Source organism: Bufo gargarizans, chromosome 2 (assembly GCF_014858855.1).
Source record: "Bufo gargarizans isolate SCDJY-AF-19 chromosome 2, ASM1485885v1, whole genome shotgun sequence".
NCBI classification, from domain to species: domain Eukaryota; kingdom Metazoa; phylum Chordata; class Amphibia; order Anura; family Bufonidae; genus Bufo; species Bufo gargarizans.
In genome coordinates, this window is record NC_058081.1 from 59,272,716 (window position 1) to 59,292,240 (window position 19,525).

Below are 19,525 nucleotides of genomic sequence, written 5' to 3' on the forward strand. Positions count from 1 at the left end.
ACGACCGTTGTGTGTTTTGCGGTCCGCAAATTGCAAATCCATAAAACACAGAATGGTGTCCGTGTGCGTTCCGCAATTTGCTCAACGGCATGGACGGCCATTGATAGAACTGCCTATTCTTGTCCGCAAAACGGACAAGAATAGGACAGGTTATTTTTTTTTTTTTGCGGGGCCACGGAACGGAGCAACGGATGTGGACAGCACATTGAAGTGAATGGGTCCGCATCTGAGCCGCAAAAACTACGGCTCTGATGCGGACCAAAACAACGGCCGTGTGCACTAGGTTCCTAGTGGGGTGATGCCCGTGGGCCACCAGAGCCCTCCTCACAGCTGGACAGTGGAAGTTTTTGGGGATGTATTTTGTGTTGCTGGGGGCAGTATTGTGTGATGGACTGTGGTTTTTGGCTCTGTTTGGGTGGTATAATGTGCCGCAATATGATATTGCTGGCACTGCCTACCTGACTACAAAATGAAACCACTTTTAATGTATTTTTCCAGGGCCACTTTAAGTTCCCAGTCCGCCCCTGCATGGGTGTCAGTGCGTGTTATGGTGTACTTGTGGCAGTGTGAGCCGGTACTTATATGTTGTAATTTGTAATGCTTTGGCACGATGACGGGGATGCCCGGGTGTTGTGCCAGCTAGTTATATAGCGGTTGTATGTCTTGAGTTATTGCTGTTATTTTGATGTCTACATAATGCGCGTCAGAAAAGGCAGCAGATGGTGGGATTCTTCCTCCCAGTTCTGGGGAAGGAAGGGGGGGGGGGGGTCTTGTCTTTCTAAAAACAGCAGACAGGGTGTGACACGTGGCTGGGTGGCTGTCATGGTTGATGGCTCAGACAGCTGAGTAACCGTGTGGTGACAAGGCCTGCACATTCAGTATCATCCACTCTATATTGGGAACTGACCCTAATATATCTCACTGTAAGCAGTTACCCCTACCATAGGGATAATGCACATTAACTCTACCCCTGACCTTTTGCCTGCATGTTGTCCTCATGACCATAAAGCTACCAAATTCATTAAAGGGTGTAAAAAAAAGTCTTATACATAAAAGTTTATTCTTGTTAATACAAACCTTATTTCTATTTCTCATTGAATACAGTCAGCAATGTAATGCAATTGATGCTTCCAGTCTGGTTGCCATGGCTAGGTACAAGGACATGTTTATGTATATAGTCGAGCACCAAACACATCCACATCCACTCTGATTACAGTGAGAACTGTGTAATACTTCATTCCTCCTGCGGAGGCACTGCAGGGAAATACAGCACTTCATTGATCCACAGATCACAACCGATCGCTGGGGGTCCCAGCAGCAAGGCAAGCTGTGATCAACTTACAGATATAGGACCCTTCTAAGGTTATTGTCAACACGTTAACAGACAGTATATACATAGACAAGGCAACCAGAATTGCTTGCATTCAAACAATTGTAAAGCGATGAAATATGGAAATAAGATTTAAATTACATTTAAAGGGGAGTTCCAGTTTTACTAAAACTTCTGGGCATTACTCTCATTGGTTTATCATACATGTGACACTGTTCATCTTACATATTTACTAAATTAAAGGGGTATTCCAATTATTAGACATTGATGACTCTACCTCTGGATAGGTCATCAATATCAGATCAGTGGGGGTCCGACACCCAGCACCCTGACCGATCAGCTGAATGGGAGCTGAGCTGCAGTACCCCGACACAGCTACTACACAATGGACTAAGCCTTTTGCTTCCAGCTCTGTCCACTGTTTTGTTTCCAGTATCAGACAGTTAGGTACCATTTGTCGGACGCCCACTGATCTGATATTGATGACCTATCTGGATGATAGGTCATCAGTTTCTAAAAGGTGGAATCACAAAAAATGTCCACAAAAACACCACCGGTCTCATTCTCCTAGTCGCCTTGCTATGTCCTGTATACCTGCACAGCCAGGTTGATCAGCCTTTTAGTGCTATGGAAAAGATGGTTAAAAGTAAGGGTAGCGGTGGACCATGTGTGCTGTCATCCACCATCCCAAATTTAATGAAAATGGCCGAAAAAGACAGAAGACAACTGGTCCCAATTTACTGCTGATTATTTTTATTTTAGGGACCAATGCTCTTTAAGACGTTGATAGGATAGCCATTGGACTGCAAAAATTATATAGATGTGGGAGGCAGATGGTATATAGCTGTATCTTCTTGTATTTTGAGTGAGTGAGTGTGACATCCCCTTCCCCATCCTACCCTCCCATAGGTAACCCCTTGACGCAGGATGAGCTGCTTTCCCCGGCCTCTCTCAACTACTCCCTACCCTCCCCATTGAGACTGGAGCCGTACTGGAGTGAAGCTTCCATTTTGGATGGAGTACCTATGGCAACAGCCGAGCCAGATGGGGTGCTTGACTTGCCTGATCTTCCTCTCTGGGCCTCTGGCCTGTCCCCATCCCTCGTGGCTCCTGAAGACTCATCCCTGGATTGCAGCAAAACTGAGGATGAGTGGGATGCCCTGCCACGTCCGTCTTCGGGCTCCCCTGATCTGGATGAGGAGGAAACTGAAGCTGGAGGTCAGAGGTTAAAGATTGTGGTGGGAGAAAACCAAAGAGAGTGAGGGGATGGATAATGATACCTAAACAATCTGTACATGTGTCTCATTGCAGGACCAGAGCGGGTCCAAGCCCGGATCACTGAGACCCCCACAGCATGCAGAGTGACAGGTGGTAAAGTAGAGAGGTAAGTCTACTTAGTATGACATCTGCAACATAGGGATCTCCACAGTGTGACCACTGCTCTCTATTTGGTGTACCCAAATATCATGCCATTGAGTCTCTTGGTGTTCTCCTGTTTTTTCTATCTTCCTTACCATACTTAATTGTATGCATACCATATCACCTAACCATGCACTTGTATGGAGTCCTTGGAGAGAGGAAGGCCATCCTTCCCTACTAGGAGGTGGGAACCTGGGCTGTTCTCCTCTTTCCAGACAAACAGCATAAGGGTTATCCGGTTTAAAAATTTCCATAGCTTAGGTCATCAATATTAGATTGCTGAGGGGTTGATTCTTGGCACCACATCAGCTGTTTGATCCAGACCCCTCTATCAGTGTGGCAAAACCCTAATGTAGGGCCCATTTAGATCCTTGCTTTGGTGCTTCTTCTCTTCTTTGTACCTTTTACCAACACAGCCAAACTTTTGTTCTCCCTCCTTTATGTCCTTGCAGTCTTCTGTGGCCTCTTCATCTACAGGGCTGCACATTATTTAGGGGTATGACTTCCCCTGGTAGTTGTTCTCCTGGATCTCCAAGGTGCCCATACCCAGTTTGACAGAAATCTGCTTCCTTAAGCAATCCATCCATACAATATCCATAATATTAATAAAAGGCTGATTATAGATTGCACTGTGGTCTGCAAGGATGGCCGAATGGGTTCTTTCAAGTCTAGACACCATTTACAACTATACATTTGCCAGCAAAATATGGAATATATGTTTCTTTCCATTTTGTAGGGTACTAGACTGGAGCACAGATGCCCCCTCGCCCTCTTCTCCTCGACGATCTCCTCACCAGGATAATGGTGCTCCCTTGCCATATGAAGAGCTTCACCCAACATTTAAGGGCAGTGCAAGGATACGAGTAACGCAAAAGAGCACCGTGTACAGCTCAAGCCGGCGGGTAGAGGTACGTACCCTGGGGACAGAGTGACGGACAGAATAACAAAAAGATATATCTTATGGAAATAAAAAATGTCACACATACAGGAGACATCTGTGAAAATGTCAGACTTGTGGTGACTTTCAGGACAGCTCTGAGGTTATAGAGTATGTCCTACTCCCACCTCCTCTTGTCTTTCCTGTCTCCTTTTCCATTTTGAGGCTATTAAGTGTCCCTCCGCCTTACTTCTCACCCGGTCCAATTTCAGACCCTCCCATGAAACAGCTGAGACATTCACATACACACATACTTACATCTACCTTGGAGCTTTCATATGGGGCTTCCCCCCAGCCCCTAGAACTGAATGGGGGAAAACATCTGCAGATTTCAGGGTCGACATTTGGATTCCGTCTGAAAGAAGTGCTGATCAGGGAACTTTATGAAAGCTGGAAATCTTCCTGGCACCCATAGACTCAGGGAAGAGGATTGAGTTATTTTTATACCTCACGGACAGTAGAGAATCAAGTGGCATTTGGCTTCACCCTGTTATTTTGTAGGACTTCATCTATATTTCTAGGATAGTTAGGGCATGCTATGCATATGTATAAGTATGAAGATGTCTTGTTATAGCCGGGGGTCAGACCAAGATAGCGATTTTTAAACATTTTTCCACAAGGATATCTTATTCCATTGTTAGGTTGAAGTATTAGCTGAGGCAGAATGTGGGGTTTCCTGACACAGTTGGGGGTCTGTGTAGTCCTGATTGGCTTTTTCGTAGTCAGCTGCCAAAATGTGGTGCATATTGTACGTGGAGCGGCAAAGTTTGTATTGCGTCGTCTCCATACTGAGCTAGACCGGGAACTGGGAGAAGGAGGCGTGGACGATGATGAGGAGACTCTGACCACCAAGGTGGTACGACGGAGAGTAATCGTCAAGGTAAAAGGATGCGGTATGTTCTTAAAAATGGCTGAATCACAGATTATTATACATCAGAACAGTATTATATTTTAATAAAAATTCTATTTTTGAAGAGCCAAAGTCTTTAAAATATATATTGGTTTGTATTGAAATGTATAGAAGGCAGTCTTCAGTGTATATACAGTATCTCATTTATATAATAGGACTATTCTCTGGTCTGTATATCAGTGTATAGGACGCAGTCTCCAGTGTATATATATCATTTATATAATAGGACTGTTCTCCAGTCTGTATATCAGTGTATAGGACACAGTCTCCAGTGTATATATATATCAATCATTTATATAATTGGACTGTTCTCGGGTCTATATATCAGTGTATAGGACACAGTCTCCGGTGTATATATATCATTTATATAATAGGACTGTTCTCCGGTCTGTATATCAGTGTATAGGACACAGTCTCCAGTGTATATATATATCATTTATATAATTGGACTGTTCTCTGGTCTGTATATCAGTGTATAGGACACAGTCTCCGGTGTATATATATCATTTATATAATAGGACTGTTCTCCGGTCTGTATATCAGTGTATAGGACACAGTCTCCAGTGTATATATATATCATTTATATAATTGGACTGTTCTCTGGTCTGTATATCAGTGTATAGGACACAGTCTCCGGTGTATATATATCATTTATATAATAGGACTGTTCTCCAGTCTGTATATCAGTGTATAGGACACAGTCTCCGGTGTATATATATCATTTATATAACAGAACTGTTCTCCAGTCTGTATATCAGTGTATAGGACACAGTCTCCGGTGTATATATATCATTTATATAACAGAACTGTTCTCCGGACTGTATATCAGTATTTAGGAGGCAGTCTAAGGTGTGTGTATATATATAATTTATATAATAGAACTGTTCTCCAGTCTGTATATCAGTGAATAGGACAAAGTCTCCAGTATATTTTTCAATTATATAATAGGACTGTTCTCCGGTTTGTATATCAGTGTATAGGACGCAGTCTCCAGTGTATATATATCATTTATATAATACGACTGTTCTCCTGTCTGTATATCAGTGTATAGGACGCAGTCTCCGGTGTATATATATCATTTATATAATAGGACTGTTCTCCTGTCTGTATATCAGTGTATAGGACACAGTCTCCAGTGTATATATATCATTTATATAATAGGACTGTTCTCCGGTCTGTATATCAGTGTATAGGACACAGTCTCAGCTGTATATATATCATTTATATAATAGGACTGTTCTCCGATCTGTATATCAGTGTATAGGACGCAGTCTCCGGTGTATATATATCATTTATATAATAGGACTGTTCTCCTGTCTGTATATCAGTGTATAGGACACAGTCTCCAGTGTATATATATCATTTATATAATAGGACTGTTCTCCGGTCTGTATATCAGTGTATAGGACACAGTCTCAGCTGTATATATATCATTTATATAATAGGACTGTTCTCCGATCTGTATATCAGTGTATAGGACGCAGTCTCCGCTGTATATATATCATTTATATAATAGGACTGTTCTCCAGTCTGTATATCAGTGTATAGGACACAGTCTCAGCTGTATATATATATCATTTATATAATAGGACTGTTCTCCGGTCTGTATATCAGTGTATAGCACACAGTCTCAGCTGTATATATATATCATTTATATAATAGGACTGTTCTCCAGTCTGTATATCAGTGTATAGGACACAGTCTCAGCTGTATATATATCATTTATATAATAGGACTGTTCTCCGGTCTGTATATCAGTGTATAGGACGCAGTCTCCGCTGTATATATATCATTTATATAATAGGACTGTTCTCCAGTCTGTATATCAGGTATAGCACACAGTCTCAGCTGTATATATATATCATTTATATAATAGGACTGTTCTCCAGTCTGTATATCAGTGTATAGCACACAGTCTCAGCTGTATATATATATATCATTTATATAATAGGACTATTCTCTGGTCTGTATATCAGGGTATAGGACACAGTCTCAGCTGTATATATATTATTTATATAATAGGACTGTTCTCCGGTCTGTATATCAGTATATAGCAAACAGTCTCCGGTGTATACATATAATTTATATAATAGGACTGTATTCCGGTCTGTATATCAGTGTATAGGACGCAGTCTCTGGTATATATATATCATTTATAGAATAGGACTGTTCTCCGGTCTGTATATCAGTGTATAGGACGCAGTCTCCGGTGTATATATATAATTTATATAATAGGACTGTTTTCCGGTCTGTATATCAGTGTATAGAACGCAGGCTCCGGTGTATATATATATCATTTATATAATAGGACTGTTTCCTGGTCTGTATAACAGTGTATAGGATGCAGTCTCCCGTGTATATATATCATTTATATAATAGGACTGCGTATTTCTAAGTATGAGACTTTCTTTGATCCGCCCTGTCAAGTCTTTCCAGTCCCTGCTGCTCACACAATAAATCCTAAACAGGCATCATACACTGCGCTGGTGCAGCAATCTGAATAAACATGGGAGCCCAGCTTCAGTCAGTGCTGTAATGGCCATCATTGGAGATAACTCTCATGCTGGACGCTAAACTCCTGATTTGTCATGGTCAATAGTGACCTGGCATCTAGGAAGTCACGGGGACAAGGCGCCCTGTTACCATCATCTCCCCACAAACACATCACAGGGTGCTGATGTGGTATCATGGCAGCTGGGAGCCTAACATAGCTGTATGACTGTTAGACTGTACCACAAACACAGTCTAATAGACAGCCTATCACTGGTATGGCGAAACGCTAAAATGCATTGGTGTACAAGGTATACCACTGCATTATAAAAGCCATATTACCTAGCAGGATAAAAAATAAAAAATAAAGTTAATGAACAGTTTAAGTTAATACAATTTATTTAAAAAAAAATCCTGTGAAAGTGGTAAAAAAAACACACACACTCATAAATAATATCACACCCTGCTTGCCACAACCTATATGCTAAAGATAACAGTATTTATACCGCCGAATGATCAACATAAAAAATGCAAAATAATACAGAATTGTTTTTTTCCTATTCATCGCTGCCCCGAAAAATAAATGTTTATAAGTCCCATGTACTCCTAAAAATGGTACCAATGAAAACGGCATCTCACCCCGCATGAACCAATCCATATACAGCTACAACAGCACAATGAGACGTGCTATTATTCTGCAACAATAGTAAAAAAACACATAAATTACATTAGTATTACCATAATCGTACTGACCCACACAGTGTCGGACTGGGGTACATAGGGCCCACCAGTAAAATTTATTTTGGGGGCCCACCATACAGATACATCCAAATATAATAAATAATTTAACAAGTTTTTTTTATATGAACATAAGCGGGATTGAGGTGCTGAACATTGAATATACTGTGTTATGTGCCACTTGTGCAGGGGGTGGGAGACTAGGGGCCCACCGGGGGATTGCCCTGTCCCCTGTGGGCCAGTCCGAGCCTGGACCCACAGAATAACAGTAATACGCTAGTTGTGCCGTATGGTGAATGTTGTAAATCTAAAGTGCAAAAAGCAATGGTGGAACTGCTCTTTTCCCATTATCACCCCAAAATAGGTAATAACAGTTAATACATTTTATCTTCCCCAAAATTGTGTAATACAAAATACAAATCCTCCTTGGCTTGAAACACACCTCAAAAAATACTATGAGGAATATTTTTGGTCTTCTGGAAACAATGTACTGTAGCCTCTGAAAAGGACAATATTCTGTGGTCCGGGAAGTCGACGTGAATTTTTGTGAATGGGGCAGCCTGCAAAATGACGGCCCTCTCTGATGAAATCAGCTATAGCACTTGAGTCCACTCACTGACCGGTAAAATAACTCTTGTGATCTCCTGAGCTATTTACAGCTCAGTCTGGTCAAGCTCCGTCACTCTGAAGGTTCACATAATGGGACTCGGCCATATGGCTTTGTAATCATGAATGTCTGCAAATGCAATATGTAATAAGAATAGCTGAAAATAGTGATGACAATAATCTAAGTTATGTAACGTTTCCACTTCCAGGGGAACGAAGTGTCTGACCTTCCAGGGGAGCAAGTGACAGAGGAAGAATTTACAGATGAGCAAGGGAACATAGTAACAAAGAAGGTGAGTGCGCTGGCTGACTGCCTTCATTGTGGTGTCTGTAGAACTCTGATTTTGGGATTGCTATATTCTATATTTTTTCACTTATTGGAGCCCATGAGAGATATGGTGGATCCTATTTCACATGCATCCCAACGAATCCTGATGGATCCTGCTGACATATAATGTGGACCTTCACTTTTCTGCCGAGTTAAAAAAATAAATCCTGCAAGGACAGCTCGCAGAAGACCATACTTATCGAAAGAGTAGCATCTCATTGCATACGACCAACACTTTGGTCCCCCAGTTACTGACTTGGTATTGTTATGCATTGTGGAGCTGCAGCAAACTCAGGAGAGGAGAGAACAGGAGTGTTAGTGGCAATGATGGTGGCAGTAGTACGGTGGCAGTCCTCACTCACTCTTGCATTCCCTAGACCTGTGATGGCTAACCTCCGACACTCCAGCTGTGGTAAAACTATGACTCCCAAAATGCACACTAGCTTGGCTGTTCTCAGAAATGAATGGAGCATGCTGTGAGTTGTAGTTTCTCAACATATGGAGTGCCGGAGGTTAGCCATCACTGCCCTAGGCCGGGCAGTGATGGGAAGGATGCACCTTTTCCTCCCTTTGGTGCACTCCCTAGCTTTTGGACTTCTGGCTGGTGCTAGGTAGGGTGCCCTTGTCGTACATGAGTTTTGAGTTGCATGCAGGGCTCTCTCCCAGTGAGATTGCTAGGCAATACAGTAGCTGTGCAGGTGCTGGAGCACACAATGATGAGGCCGATGTAACAGATGAACCATTTTACTGGCAATTACAGAGGTATCCTGTATAAGTGTTGGCAGAGATAGGCACATTTCTTATTATACGTGTTGCATAGGTAGTTTTCCCAAGGCTGTGCATAGGGAGTTCCCTCTGAGTCCCCTTTACAGATACAGTTTTCCCAACTCAGCCAAGGGGTGCAAATACTCTCTTTCTATTTCTATATTTCCATAGTACCCTCGGATGGCCAGTCTATCTTTTTAATATCATGAGGGACTTGAGGTTGATTGCCCCAACCAAAATGCAGGAAAGTCTATAGCCAAAGCACAGGCGTTAGCTTTTCTGACATATATTCACTACTCTCCTTTGTATGGTCGCTATTCTTTCTGGCATTTTCTTCCCTCAGGGGCTAGCACATAAACTGTTATTTCACTGGCTGCTTCTAGTTCACAGTACAAAAATGTCCCTGTAAGTGCTGCTCCTGGCTGCTTACACATAACTACACTCCTTCCTTCTCCAAAGGAAAAGGTGGTGCCAGCCTACACCCGGCAACTGTCACTAAGGGGATGGCTGGCCATTCAACAGTCTATTCACCATACACTGCCTTTGAGATACAAAGTGCACAACCAACGTCACAATAACCCCTTATCTAATGGGCTGCCGGGACACTGCAGAGTTCATTGGCGGTGGGCGTCCGAAAAATGCACATACATATCACTAAATGATATTTATCGGACAATCACTTAAGTGTTAAGACAAATTTTACATCAACCACCGGTTGAGAAGTACAATGTCCCCTAAAATCTTAGCTACATGGCTAGGTATACCTTTGCAACCAGTTTATTGTTCTAATGAATCCATAATAAAAACTGAAGCAATGTATTGTTATACAGCTGCTATGCAGCCCTCTGTGTCTCCATGGTAACAGACTACAAACAAACTTTGTGTAGTCTGATCCTGCCGTCATATGTTCCTCCAACTCATAGGGTGTTAACTGTTGGTCTGAAATCTAATCAGTGCTGACAATCAGACTGTAAAGGAGCACAGCCCTTTGACAATGGAAACGCTAAATGGGCCACTGCGGCCTCTTCTAACAGCTGAATGTTGGTGCTGCTAGGTGTCGGACCCTTTAACGGGTAAAACTATAGCCTCTCATCTATCATTCATTTTCTTTTAGATGGACCATCACCTGTATACCTTTCCATTAACATGACCTTGATTTCTGATATCACCTACAGACAGTTCGGAAGGTGCTGCGCAGGGTGGGGCCACCAGGGTCCACAGATCTGGGGGACAATGAAGACTTTATCATTGAAGGAACATTGCAAGAGCCTGAAGAGCTTGAGAGTGAGACTCCCAATTACCTGAAGTACGCAGTACTGCATCGAGAGGTATGTGGTCCTTATATTATTATTCTTTCTTCTATATTTCTCCCTTTCCCTTCTTTTCTTCACCAACTTTACTTTTATCAGATGTGACCGATGTACAGACATTTTATTCACAGTCATTTTGTGTCACAGATTTAAGCTGAATGGGAGCTGAGCTGCAGAACCCTTGGTTTAGCCATGACACAGAGGATGGAGCCTTCTGCTTCCAATTCCGTCCAGTATTTTGTTTCCAGCTGGGGTGTTGGGTGTCAGCCCTCCACTGATCTGATATTGATCCAAAAGATAGTTCATCGATATCTAACTAGTGGAAAACCCCTTTAACAGCCATAGTTGGCCAACTTTGCTAAAATAATCATTTGGATAACAAACAGGAAAGTTACATGATATGAATTATACTCTATTGTGGTCTCCAAAAATGTGACATAGGATAGGGCTTGTCCTGGATGAGAAATTCTTTTTTAAAATAAGATGGGACTAAATGTCCTGCTGGTTTAAGATTGGAGGTTAGACTTTTATGGACCATACATAATAGGCATCCATGAGTTTTCCCAGAAAGCCAATTTAGAGAACATTTTCTCTTTTTTTGTGTAAATACAGAGGCAGGCTTCTCAGCTTACCTCTTCTCTCCCTACCCCAGCCCCTGCCTGTCTACATATGTGTGACTTGTTCCTGCCCACCTGATTTGCTGCCGGCTCCGATAGCTGCCAGCTCTGCTAATTACTATCCCTACTCTTCCATCCTATATCTGAAGTGTCCCCGACTTACTGACTTGTTGCCGGCACTGATTGCTAGCAGATCTGTGCATTTCTCTGTTCGCTGCACTTCTGTGATAGTGAGCTAAAGGAAGAGGGAGGAGAACGGGACTGATGTGTACTATGTTCCTGTATACTCACCATCAGTGTTGATCACATTACATTACCTATCTTCTACCCATCCTGTTGTACAGATGTATTACATTTCAAAGCTGCTTGCTGAATTCGGCAGCCTTCAGAGCTGAAATATCCCAGCATCCCTTGCTGGATCGGTGTTTTCACTGGTGTTTCATATTCTCGATAGTGTAGGCTTTATAGCAGGATCTATAGTGCAATCTGGAAAATAACTGTCCCATTATTCAAGCTCAGCTAAATTGTAAGAGGCTGTGACAAATTTATTGACTGTTTCCAATGACAACCAGTAGAATTATGAATGCAGCTCTGGAGCAAAATAGAGGTTGTAACTCAGGATCAGTACAAGATATGCAATACCATTCTGCTCTGTTAGCAACACACAGATTCTCTCTGTCTCTTGTTTCTGTTTTTCTGTCTTCGAAATGTTTATGTCCCTAAGGATTTTCATTTGTTCTATTTTTCTCCATCCCATTTCATCGTTGCTTTACCCTTCTGTGTCCTTGGTCCCTTGTTTACCTCTGTCGTCCCCGTGTGTCATTTAATGCCTATGTCCACCCCTGACCTCATGTCCCCATCCCCGGGCTGCCCCTGGCAGGCAGAGGACGAATTTGACTCTTTGAGATCAGAGGTCGGAGACGGGAGGAAAGGGGCACAGATTGTGAAAAGAGCCGGCACAAAACGGGTGCAGCAGTGAGACCACAAATCTGGGACGCCCAAAATAATGGGAAACACCCAGGTAATAAATGTCAATAAGGGCAATCCCAGGTATCATCATAACAAAAAGCAACACTAACCAGGACCTCCATAATTCATCCCTAAGAATAGCCTAACCTGTATCCATCATCTAAATGACAAGATTATCAAACAATTCACCCGCATCTTAGGACTCAATAATGTGATACCCTACATCAGCACCCAAAACATGAATGTTGTCATAGACTGCGTCTCCCATATGTTCCTCTTCTATAATGGACATTTTAATGACTTCATTAATAAGTTATTAACACCAGCTAACAGCAAGAGCACCATGAAAAGTTTGAATAAAGCCCAGGGTTACCAACATGAGCATAGCTATAGGAGGAGCTGAGGCAGCAGTTGCAGCCAAGACCTGGTTCCTTGGGTTGGCCGAAAGACCACACCAGTACTATATAAAACATATGGTAGATAGGGGCCCTGTTACAGATTTTGCATTAGGGTCAAAGAGCTTTTGATTTAAAACTATGGGTAAGAACAATTTATTGGGTAATCCTATTATTAAAGCTTACGGGTTTCGTTCCTTCTTGATGTAAATGGGTTGTCCAGTTTAGAAAACCCATTGTCATTTACCCTATGAGAGAATTCTGAGATAATAGGGGTAGGCCTCTGTTCCTCATCTCATCACTCAAGTGGAGAGTGGTTACAAAGAGTGTCTCTCACTCTGGAGGACCTGTCCTGTCTTGCATTACACAGATAACCCATTAATATGAATGGGCACTGTGTAATCCTTCATTTCCCCTGTGGTGGCGCTGCAGAGAAGTTGAACATTTACCAGAGATTACAGTTGATCACTGATCAGTTTAGCAGGCCACCCCTTTAATAGTAGTGTTGACAATTCCCATGTACTTAGGATATTATTGCTTTCATGGATCCATGCATTCGTCATCTTTCCTAACAAGATCTTCTCTTTCCTTCTCATATTTTCTCTTGGTCTGTCATCTCCACTCATCCTGCTTGTCTTGCCTAAATCCTGCACCCCTGACAGTCCTTCCTTGCATAATCCTTTCATCCATTCTGTCCCATCTTCTCTGTGCTACATGTATCTTCTAACTTCTGACACTTCCCTGTATGGGACCCATGTAAAGACTGCTATTTGACTGTCCGAGCAGCCTCATATAACCATCTTCCTCTTAATCCATATGCAAATGAGCAGTTTAAGGGGTTTCTCACCTCAGACATTGGGGGCGTGTCGCTAGGATATGCCCCTAATGTCTATCTTTAGCCTGGAAAGTCTTGGAGGGCGCATATGGAGCAGCCCCCATTCATACCTATGGGAGCGCCGAAAATAGGCGAGCAGTGCGCTCCGCTTTTTTTGGCAATCTCATTGAAATGAATGGGAAGCACACCTCGCAAGTGCGGTCACCGCTCCATTCACTTCTATGGGGCTGACAGAAATAGCCGAGCTGGCCGGGTGTTGGACACCCACTAATTAGATATTAATAACCTACCCTGAGGTTAGGTCATCAATACTAAACACACAGAAAAACCCTTTAAGGGGTTAAAGAGGACCAGTCTTTTTTCCTGACATGTCTTAGTTTATGAGGAATACATGTGCTTACTAACAGTTTTGGAGCATCTTTTTAGAGAACCTGTTTTTGCGCCATTCCTCTGTTATTCCTGCTGGAAATGTATGAATAGATTGAGAAGTGGGTGTTACCAGTTTGGGTGTGTCCCTGTATTCTGACATTATCCAATCAATGTTGACTGTGTCAGACTGTGTAGGGACACACCCCTTGATAAGAACACCAAGTTGTCAATATATCTAAATCTGTGTTGATTCCATGGACTGTGCTGCAGATTTTTACCCCAATACATTAATGTGTAGGGTACTGTAGTTTATTTAGATTTGCGGTGCAAATCCGCAGCAAGTACACTGTATGTGAATTTCCGCTAGAGCTTCGCGGGAGAGGATATTCTGTAAAAGCTTCAGAGGTACTGGGCAGTGCCTAACACAAAGGGCCATCCAATTATAGAGCTGGCAGCTGCCCTTGGGCTCACGGTTTATGGATGGCTCAGCTATGCAGGACAATTTGGAGCTGAATTCTTGGAATACCGGTTTGGTCCTTCTGCCTGGTGCCATATTGCTTTACACCAGCATGTGTGCACTTAGAAGGCAGCAGAACGTGCACAATGAGAGCAGCCATCGCAATGTTCGGTCATGTGCATGTGATGACTTGAGGCTATAGGGGATTTATGTTCAGAGGAGAAGAGAAATTTGAGAGGTAGGAATATCCAGACAGACCAATTTCTCTAACAGATCTGTTATAATAATAGGACAAAACTGGCAGCTGCCCAGGGGCTCACTGCTCAAGGGCACCTCTGACAGGACATATGTCTAGAGAGCTGACTTTACAGGGCAATTATCACCTCATTAAAGATTCATTTAATGCATAGTTTTATAGGTATAGACCCATACAATGGGCCAGTCTGATCTGCCCTTCAACCCGCATCAGCTCAGTGTCTCTACTCAACCTTAGGCTACATTCACACAACCATTTAAAAACGGACACACTGAGAGACATACCTGCGCCACACTTTGCAACATTCTTGCCACTTTTCCGAAATGACGAGAAAAGAAGAGGGCTTAGTGGGAGGGCTGGATTTACTATGACTTACGCCAGAAACTGGCATAACAGTTGTAGCTTAAGTCTGCGCCAGCCCCTAGCTGGCATAGACCAGTTTCTGGCACACGGACTTCCAGTGCATAATTTTTATAAGCGGTATCTGTCCCTTACTGTCTGTTTTTCATGGCCATTTTGCATCAGTGTGTGCATCCATTTCCTGGCCAACTATCAGTTTTTAAAGAGGGCCTATCATCTGTTTTGCTTATAGGAGCTAAATACTTGCGGGGTACCCCCTACTGATGCTGCCACCCGTTTTTTTTTGTTTTTTTTTTTAAACATCGCTCCTATGCCCTGCTGCGCCCTCCTGAAGTTTTCGCGCTCAGTATATTAATACTGAGCATCAGTGCAGGGAGGAGGAGACACCAGGGTTTCTCAATGGGTGTCTCCTCCATGGCTGTGACGCTCTCCGATGTGATTGGATCGCAGCAAAGCCAGGGAGAAGGAGACACCCATTGAGAAACCCCGGGTCTCCTCCTCCCTACACTGATGCTCAGTATTAAACTTCAGGAGGGCGAAGCGGGCGTAGAAGCGATGTTTACAAAAAAAAAAAAAAAAAACGGGTGGCAGCATCAGCGAGGGGTACCCCGCAAGTCCAGGTATTTAGCTCCTATAATTGAAGCAGATGAAAGGTCCTCTTTAATGGCCGCTTTGCATCCTTTTTTACTGGCCATTAAAAACAGATGGATTTTATAGGCTTTTTTTTTTTTTATTCTAACCCATGCAGTGCCCTGAGTATACATAATGCCCCCCAGAGTGGCCCCTGTTCATCAAATGGCCCCCAGTATGAATAATGCCCCCTCTCAGTGCACCCAGAGTATATAAGGCACCTCTTAGTGCCCGCCAGTATATGTAAGGCCCCTGTTAATGCCCCCCAGTATATATAAGGCCCTTCTTAGTATACCCATTTTAGTGCCACCCTGCATAGTGCTGGGACACTCTCTCCTCACTGAATGCTACAGGACTTGCACTCCCATCATGATCATGTGACATCATCACGCTGGGAGCTTCAGGTCCTGCTGCCTCCGGTGAGGAGCAAGTATGCCCGCTTGTTCAAGTGGATGAGTTTTTTTTCTTAATCCCTTAAATGCCCTTCTAGACATTTTTAACAGTTTAACAGCCGTTAGACTGGTGCACCCCTATCTGAACAGCCGTTAAAAACTGGCCTATTGATTTCTATGAAAGTCTGTCTGGCTCTGGCTGTGTTTTTTGAATACCGCTGTTCACTGGCTGCTAAAAAATAAAGCCATGTGAATAGCCCCATAGAATTTTATTGGTTCTGAAAATGCCCGTCTGCAATTTTTCATGTGAAAGAGACCTCAGTGCTATCCTGCAAAATTCCACAATTTATAATAGCGGATATTAAAATCTACATAAAATGAAACGGTTTCTTATTCTTTCATGTCTAAAGGAAAATCCCGAATTCAGTGCATTGTGGGAGGTCACATGTCTGACAGCAGAGGGAAGATAAAATGCTGTCTGTTTCCAAGGGCAACCAGCAGAAGTTTGATGGTGTATAGAAATTTAGAAAAGTTTATGAAATACCTTAGGGTCTATCCAAGTATTATGGAGACTACCAGCTGTACGTTTGGTGGCCTACTGTGAGAGAGAGGTTGCTGGATACTCAATACAAAAGTATTCTATCATTTCTGCACATACACACACATATATAGAAGAGGTAATTGGGTATTAAAGGCCGGCCATACAAATTCAATAGCTGACAGCTAATTCTCCATACCTGTGCATGCTGCGTTGACCTGGGATGTGAATGGAGAGAATAGACACCCCTGGTGGCTGCTTATCTCCATTGAGAAGAGAAGGATCGGGCATGTTGAAATCCAATATTCCAAAATTAGATGGCCAGGTGTTCTCATCGAAAGCCGGGTGCCGAATTTGGTGATCATTTGACTGTAGGGATGGCTGCCATGTAACTCCACTGCCAGGTGTTTCTGGACCCAGCATAGCCCCAGTTCTGACAACTGAGTGTAAAAACCAGGCGTGCACCACCATTGAGGCCAGGTGAGGCGATCCCCTCTGGCAGCACCAGGTAGGGGGAAGAGGGGGGAGGGGGGAAACTCCACACTAAACACAGGAGGGAAGGGGAAAAGTAACTGGGCCTGGAAACTAGGAAACAAACAGGTCACCTCCTAGACAACCCCAATCTGGGCCCTAACTACCTATCAATATGAATAGACCTTGAAGGTAGGAATATTCATATGCTGGATACCTAGGCCCTTATATCCCTATAAGGCCCTGGAATGAGGTTAGGACCAGAGACAACCCATTCCTCCCCAGATGGACGAATGGAAGTCTCTGTCTCAGGCCAGATACAAACAACAGGGAATATAACAAACACAAAACAATAAGAAAAGATAAGACTTATCTGAAAGTAGAAAACTGGCAACTCCAGAAGCACCACAGAGTACAACCGACCAGCTAGTTAGATGGCAGGAAGAAAATCTATAAAGCGCACCTCCAAGAGTGAGATCAAATCACCAACAAGCAACACCTGAAGCAAGGGGTGTGGCATTCACCAAAACACAGAAACAATAAGATCCACTGTGAATTTGTCAATTTAACCCACGAGTTGCCAGTCTCTCCGATCCTCTGGTACCGGACACGTGACATTAGGTTAACAAACTGACATGGGGGGGAATCGCCATTTTAGTTTTCACCTAAGGCAGCAGAAAGGCTAGGTGCACCCCTGGTAAAAACTAGTCATAAAATTATAATGTGTTCTGTAATAATGAAAGAAGAACAATCTGAAAACCTAGTACTGATCCTGTAGACCACGGTTCCCCAACTCCAGTCCTCAAGGCCCACTTGCCGGTCAGGATTTAGGAGTATCCCACAGATACTGATGGATGGACACTAATTATATCAGCTGCCCAATACTAAGGAAATCCTGAAAACATGACCGGTAGTTGGGCCCTGAGGACTGGAGTTGAAGACCACTGCTGTAGACAGTGTTTTGGTAGGGTGGGCTTGGTGCCATCGAGGGTGCAATTGTATCTGCCTTGGCCAGGGTATTCAGTTGCAGGGCTTAAGCAGTGAAATATATACAGTATTTGCCCAAAGTGAAGATCATGGGGGTTACTGTTTCTCATTGAGTACATTGAGATGTATGGGAAAATACAGCCAGGTCCATAAATATTGGGACATTGACACATTCTAAAATGTTTGGCTCTATACACCACCACAATGGATTTGAAATGAAACTAGCAAGATGTACTTTAACTGCAGACTGTCCGCTTTAATTTGAGGGTATTTACATCCAAATCAGGTGAACTGTGTAGGAATTACAACAGTTTGCACATGTGCCTCCCACTTGTTAAGTAATGGGACAGAATAATCATAAATCAAACTTTCACTTTTTAATACTTGGTTGCAAATCCTTTGCAGTCAATTACAGCCTGAAGTCTGGAACGCATAGATATCGCTGGGTTTCATCCCTGGTGATGCTCTGCCAGGCCTTTCAAGCCAATCACATGAGGTGCAGTTTATTACTTGTTATGCGATTGGTCCTAGCACCTCCTATCTACATAGCCATTATGTGCACTTTAAAGAGCATCTGTCAGCAGGATCAGTCTGATTAAACCAGGCATAGTGCATGATGCAGGGTTGTTCCTGCTTATTAAAACAACACCTGGATGGCGAAAATCCTTTGCAGGGTTCTAGAGAAAACATAGCTTAATTCTATAAGAAAATTAGGGCCTCAGTTCCCGAGGGAAGGGGAGAACGGCGTGGCAAAAGCAGGAAAGCAAAGCAGCAGAGGTGCCGCCCCTCGGTTGACTGAATCCAAATTTGTATATGGCATTAAACTCAATTTTCACTAAAATGGGGCAACAGATTTTTGCCATCCAGGTATTATTTTATTCAGCAGGATCCACCCTACCAGGCCGCATGCCTGGTTTAATAGGGATGCCCCTGCTGACAGGTCCTCTTTAGAGGGGTCTTTGTAAAAAGCATGCTACTTTAATGGTCATGCTGCTGGTCTGTTCATAAATTCCACGAGAATTGAATATGAATGTTCCAGTGCTCATGTTCCCCTTTCTGATTTCACGTACGATCGTGGTCTAAATATACACAGATATGTGTGCTCTGATATACTTGGGCCTCTCGATTTGCAGCCTTGTTGCTGTCACTTTTTCCCCTGTAGTCGTGATTTATCCTCTGATAATCTGTGTGTGCCCTTTACTCTCCGTCATGTCCAATCAGGAGACTAGACCTGGCCTGCCCCCCCACCACAGACTACACGGGGGCCATGTTATGTGACACCTTCAGGGCCGAGCAGATAAATATAGACCTATGATTAGTGTCAGTGTCTGCATCCTCTTTCAGTGTTGCATAGTTGTGCACCTGAGGACATAGACGGTAACAACTGGTGAAGACTGCTGTACAGTCCCACCATAT

The 19,525-nt window shown here is 43.1% G+C and overlaps 1 protein-coding gene across 7 annotated transcripts in view; it reads left to right on the forward strand.

Moving 5' to 3' along the window:
• Nucleotides 1-19,525, forward strand: part of ANK1 (ankyrin 1) — a 183,501-nt gene that overhangs the window by 152,196 nt on the left and 11,780 nt on the right. For 5 of the 7 annotated variants that reach the window (XM_044278999.1, XM_044278997.1, XM_044279001.1 and 2 more), the window contains 6 exons: nucleotides 2,240-2,548; nucleotides 2,642-2,714; nucleotides 3,486-3,657; nucleotides 8,640-8,723; nucleotides 10,699-10,851; nucleotides 12,331-12,471. In XM_044278999.1, coding sequence (XP_044134934.1) covers nucleotides 2,240-2,548; nucleotides 2,642-2,714; nucleotides 3,486-3,657; nucleotides 8,640-8,723; nucleotides 10,699-10,851; nucleotides 12,331-12,429 — 890 coding nt within the window. In that variant the 3' untranslated portion in view covers nucleotides 12,430-12,471. Of the gene's footprint in view, nucleotides 1-2,239; nucleotides 2,549-2,641; nucleotides 2,715-3,485; nucleotides 3,658-3,897; nucleotides 4,567-8,639; nucleotides 8,724-10,698; nucleotides 10,852-12,330; nucleotides 12,472-19,525 lie in introns of those variants that run through there. The other 2 variants (XM_044279000.1, XM_044279003.1) reach the window with 2 other exon arrangements.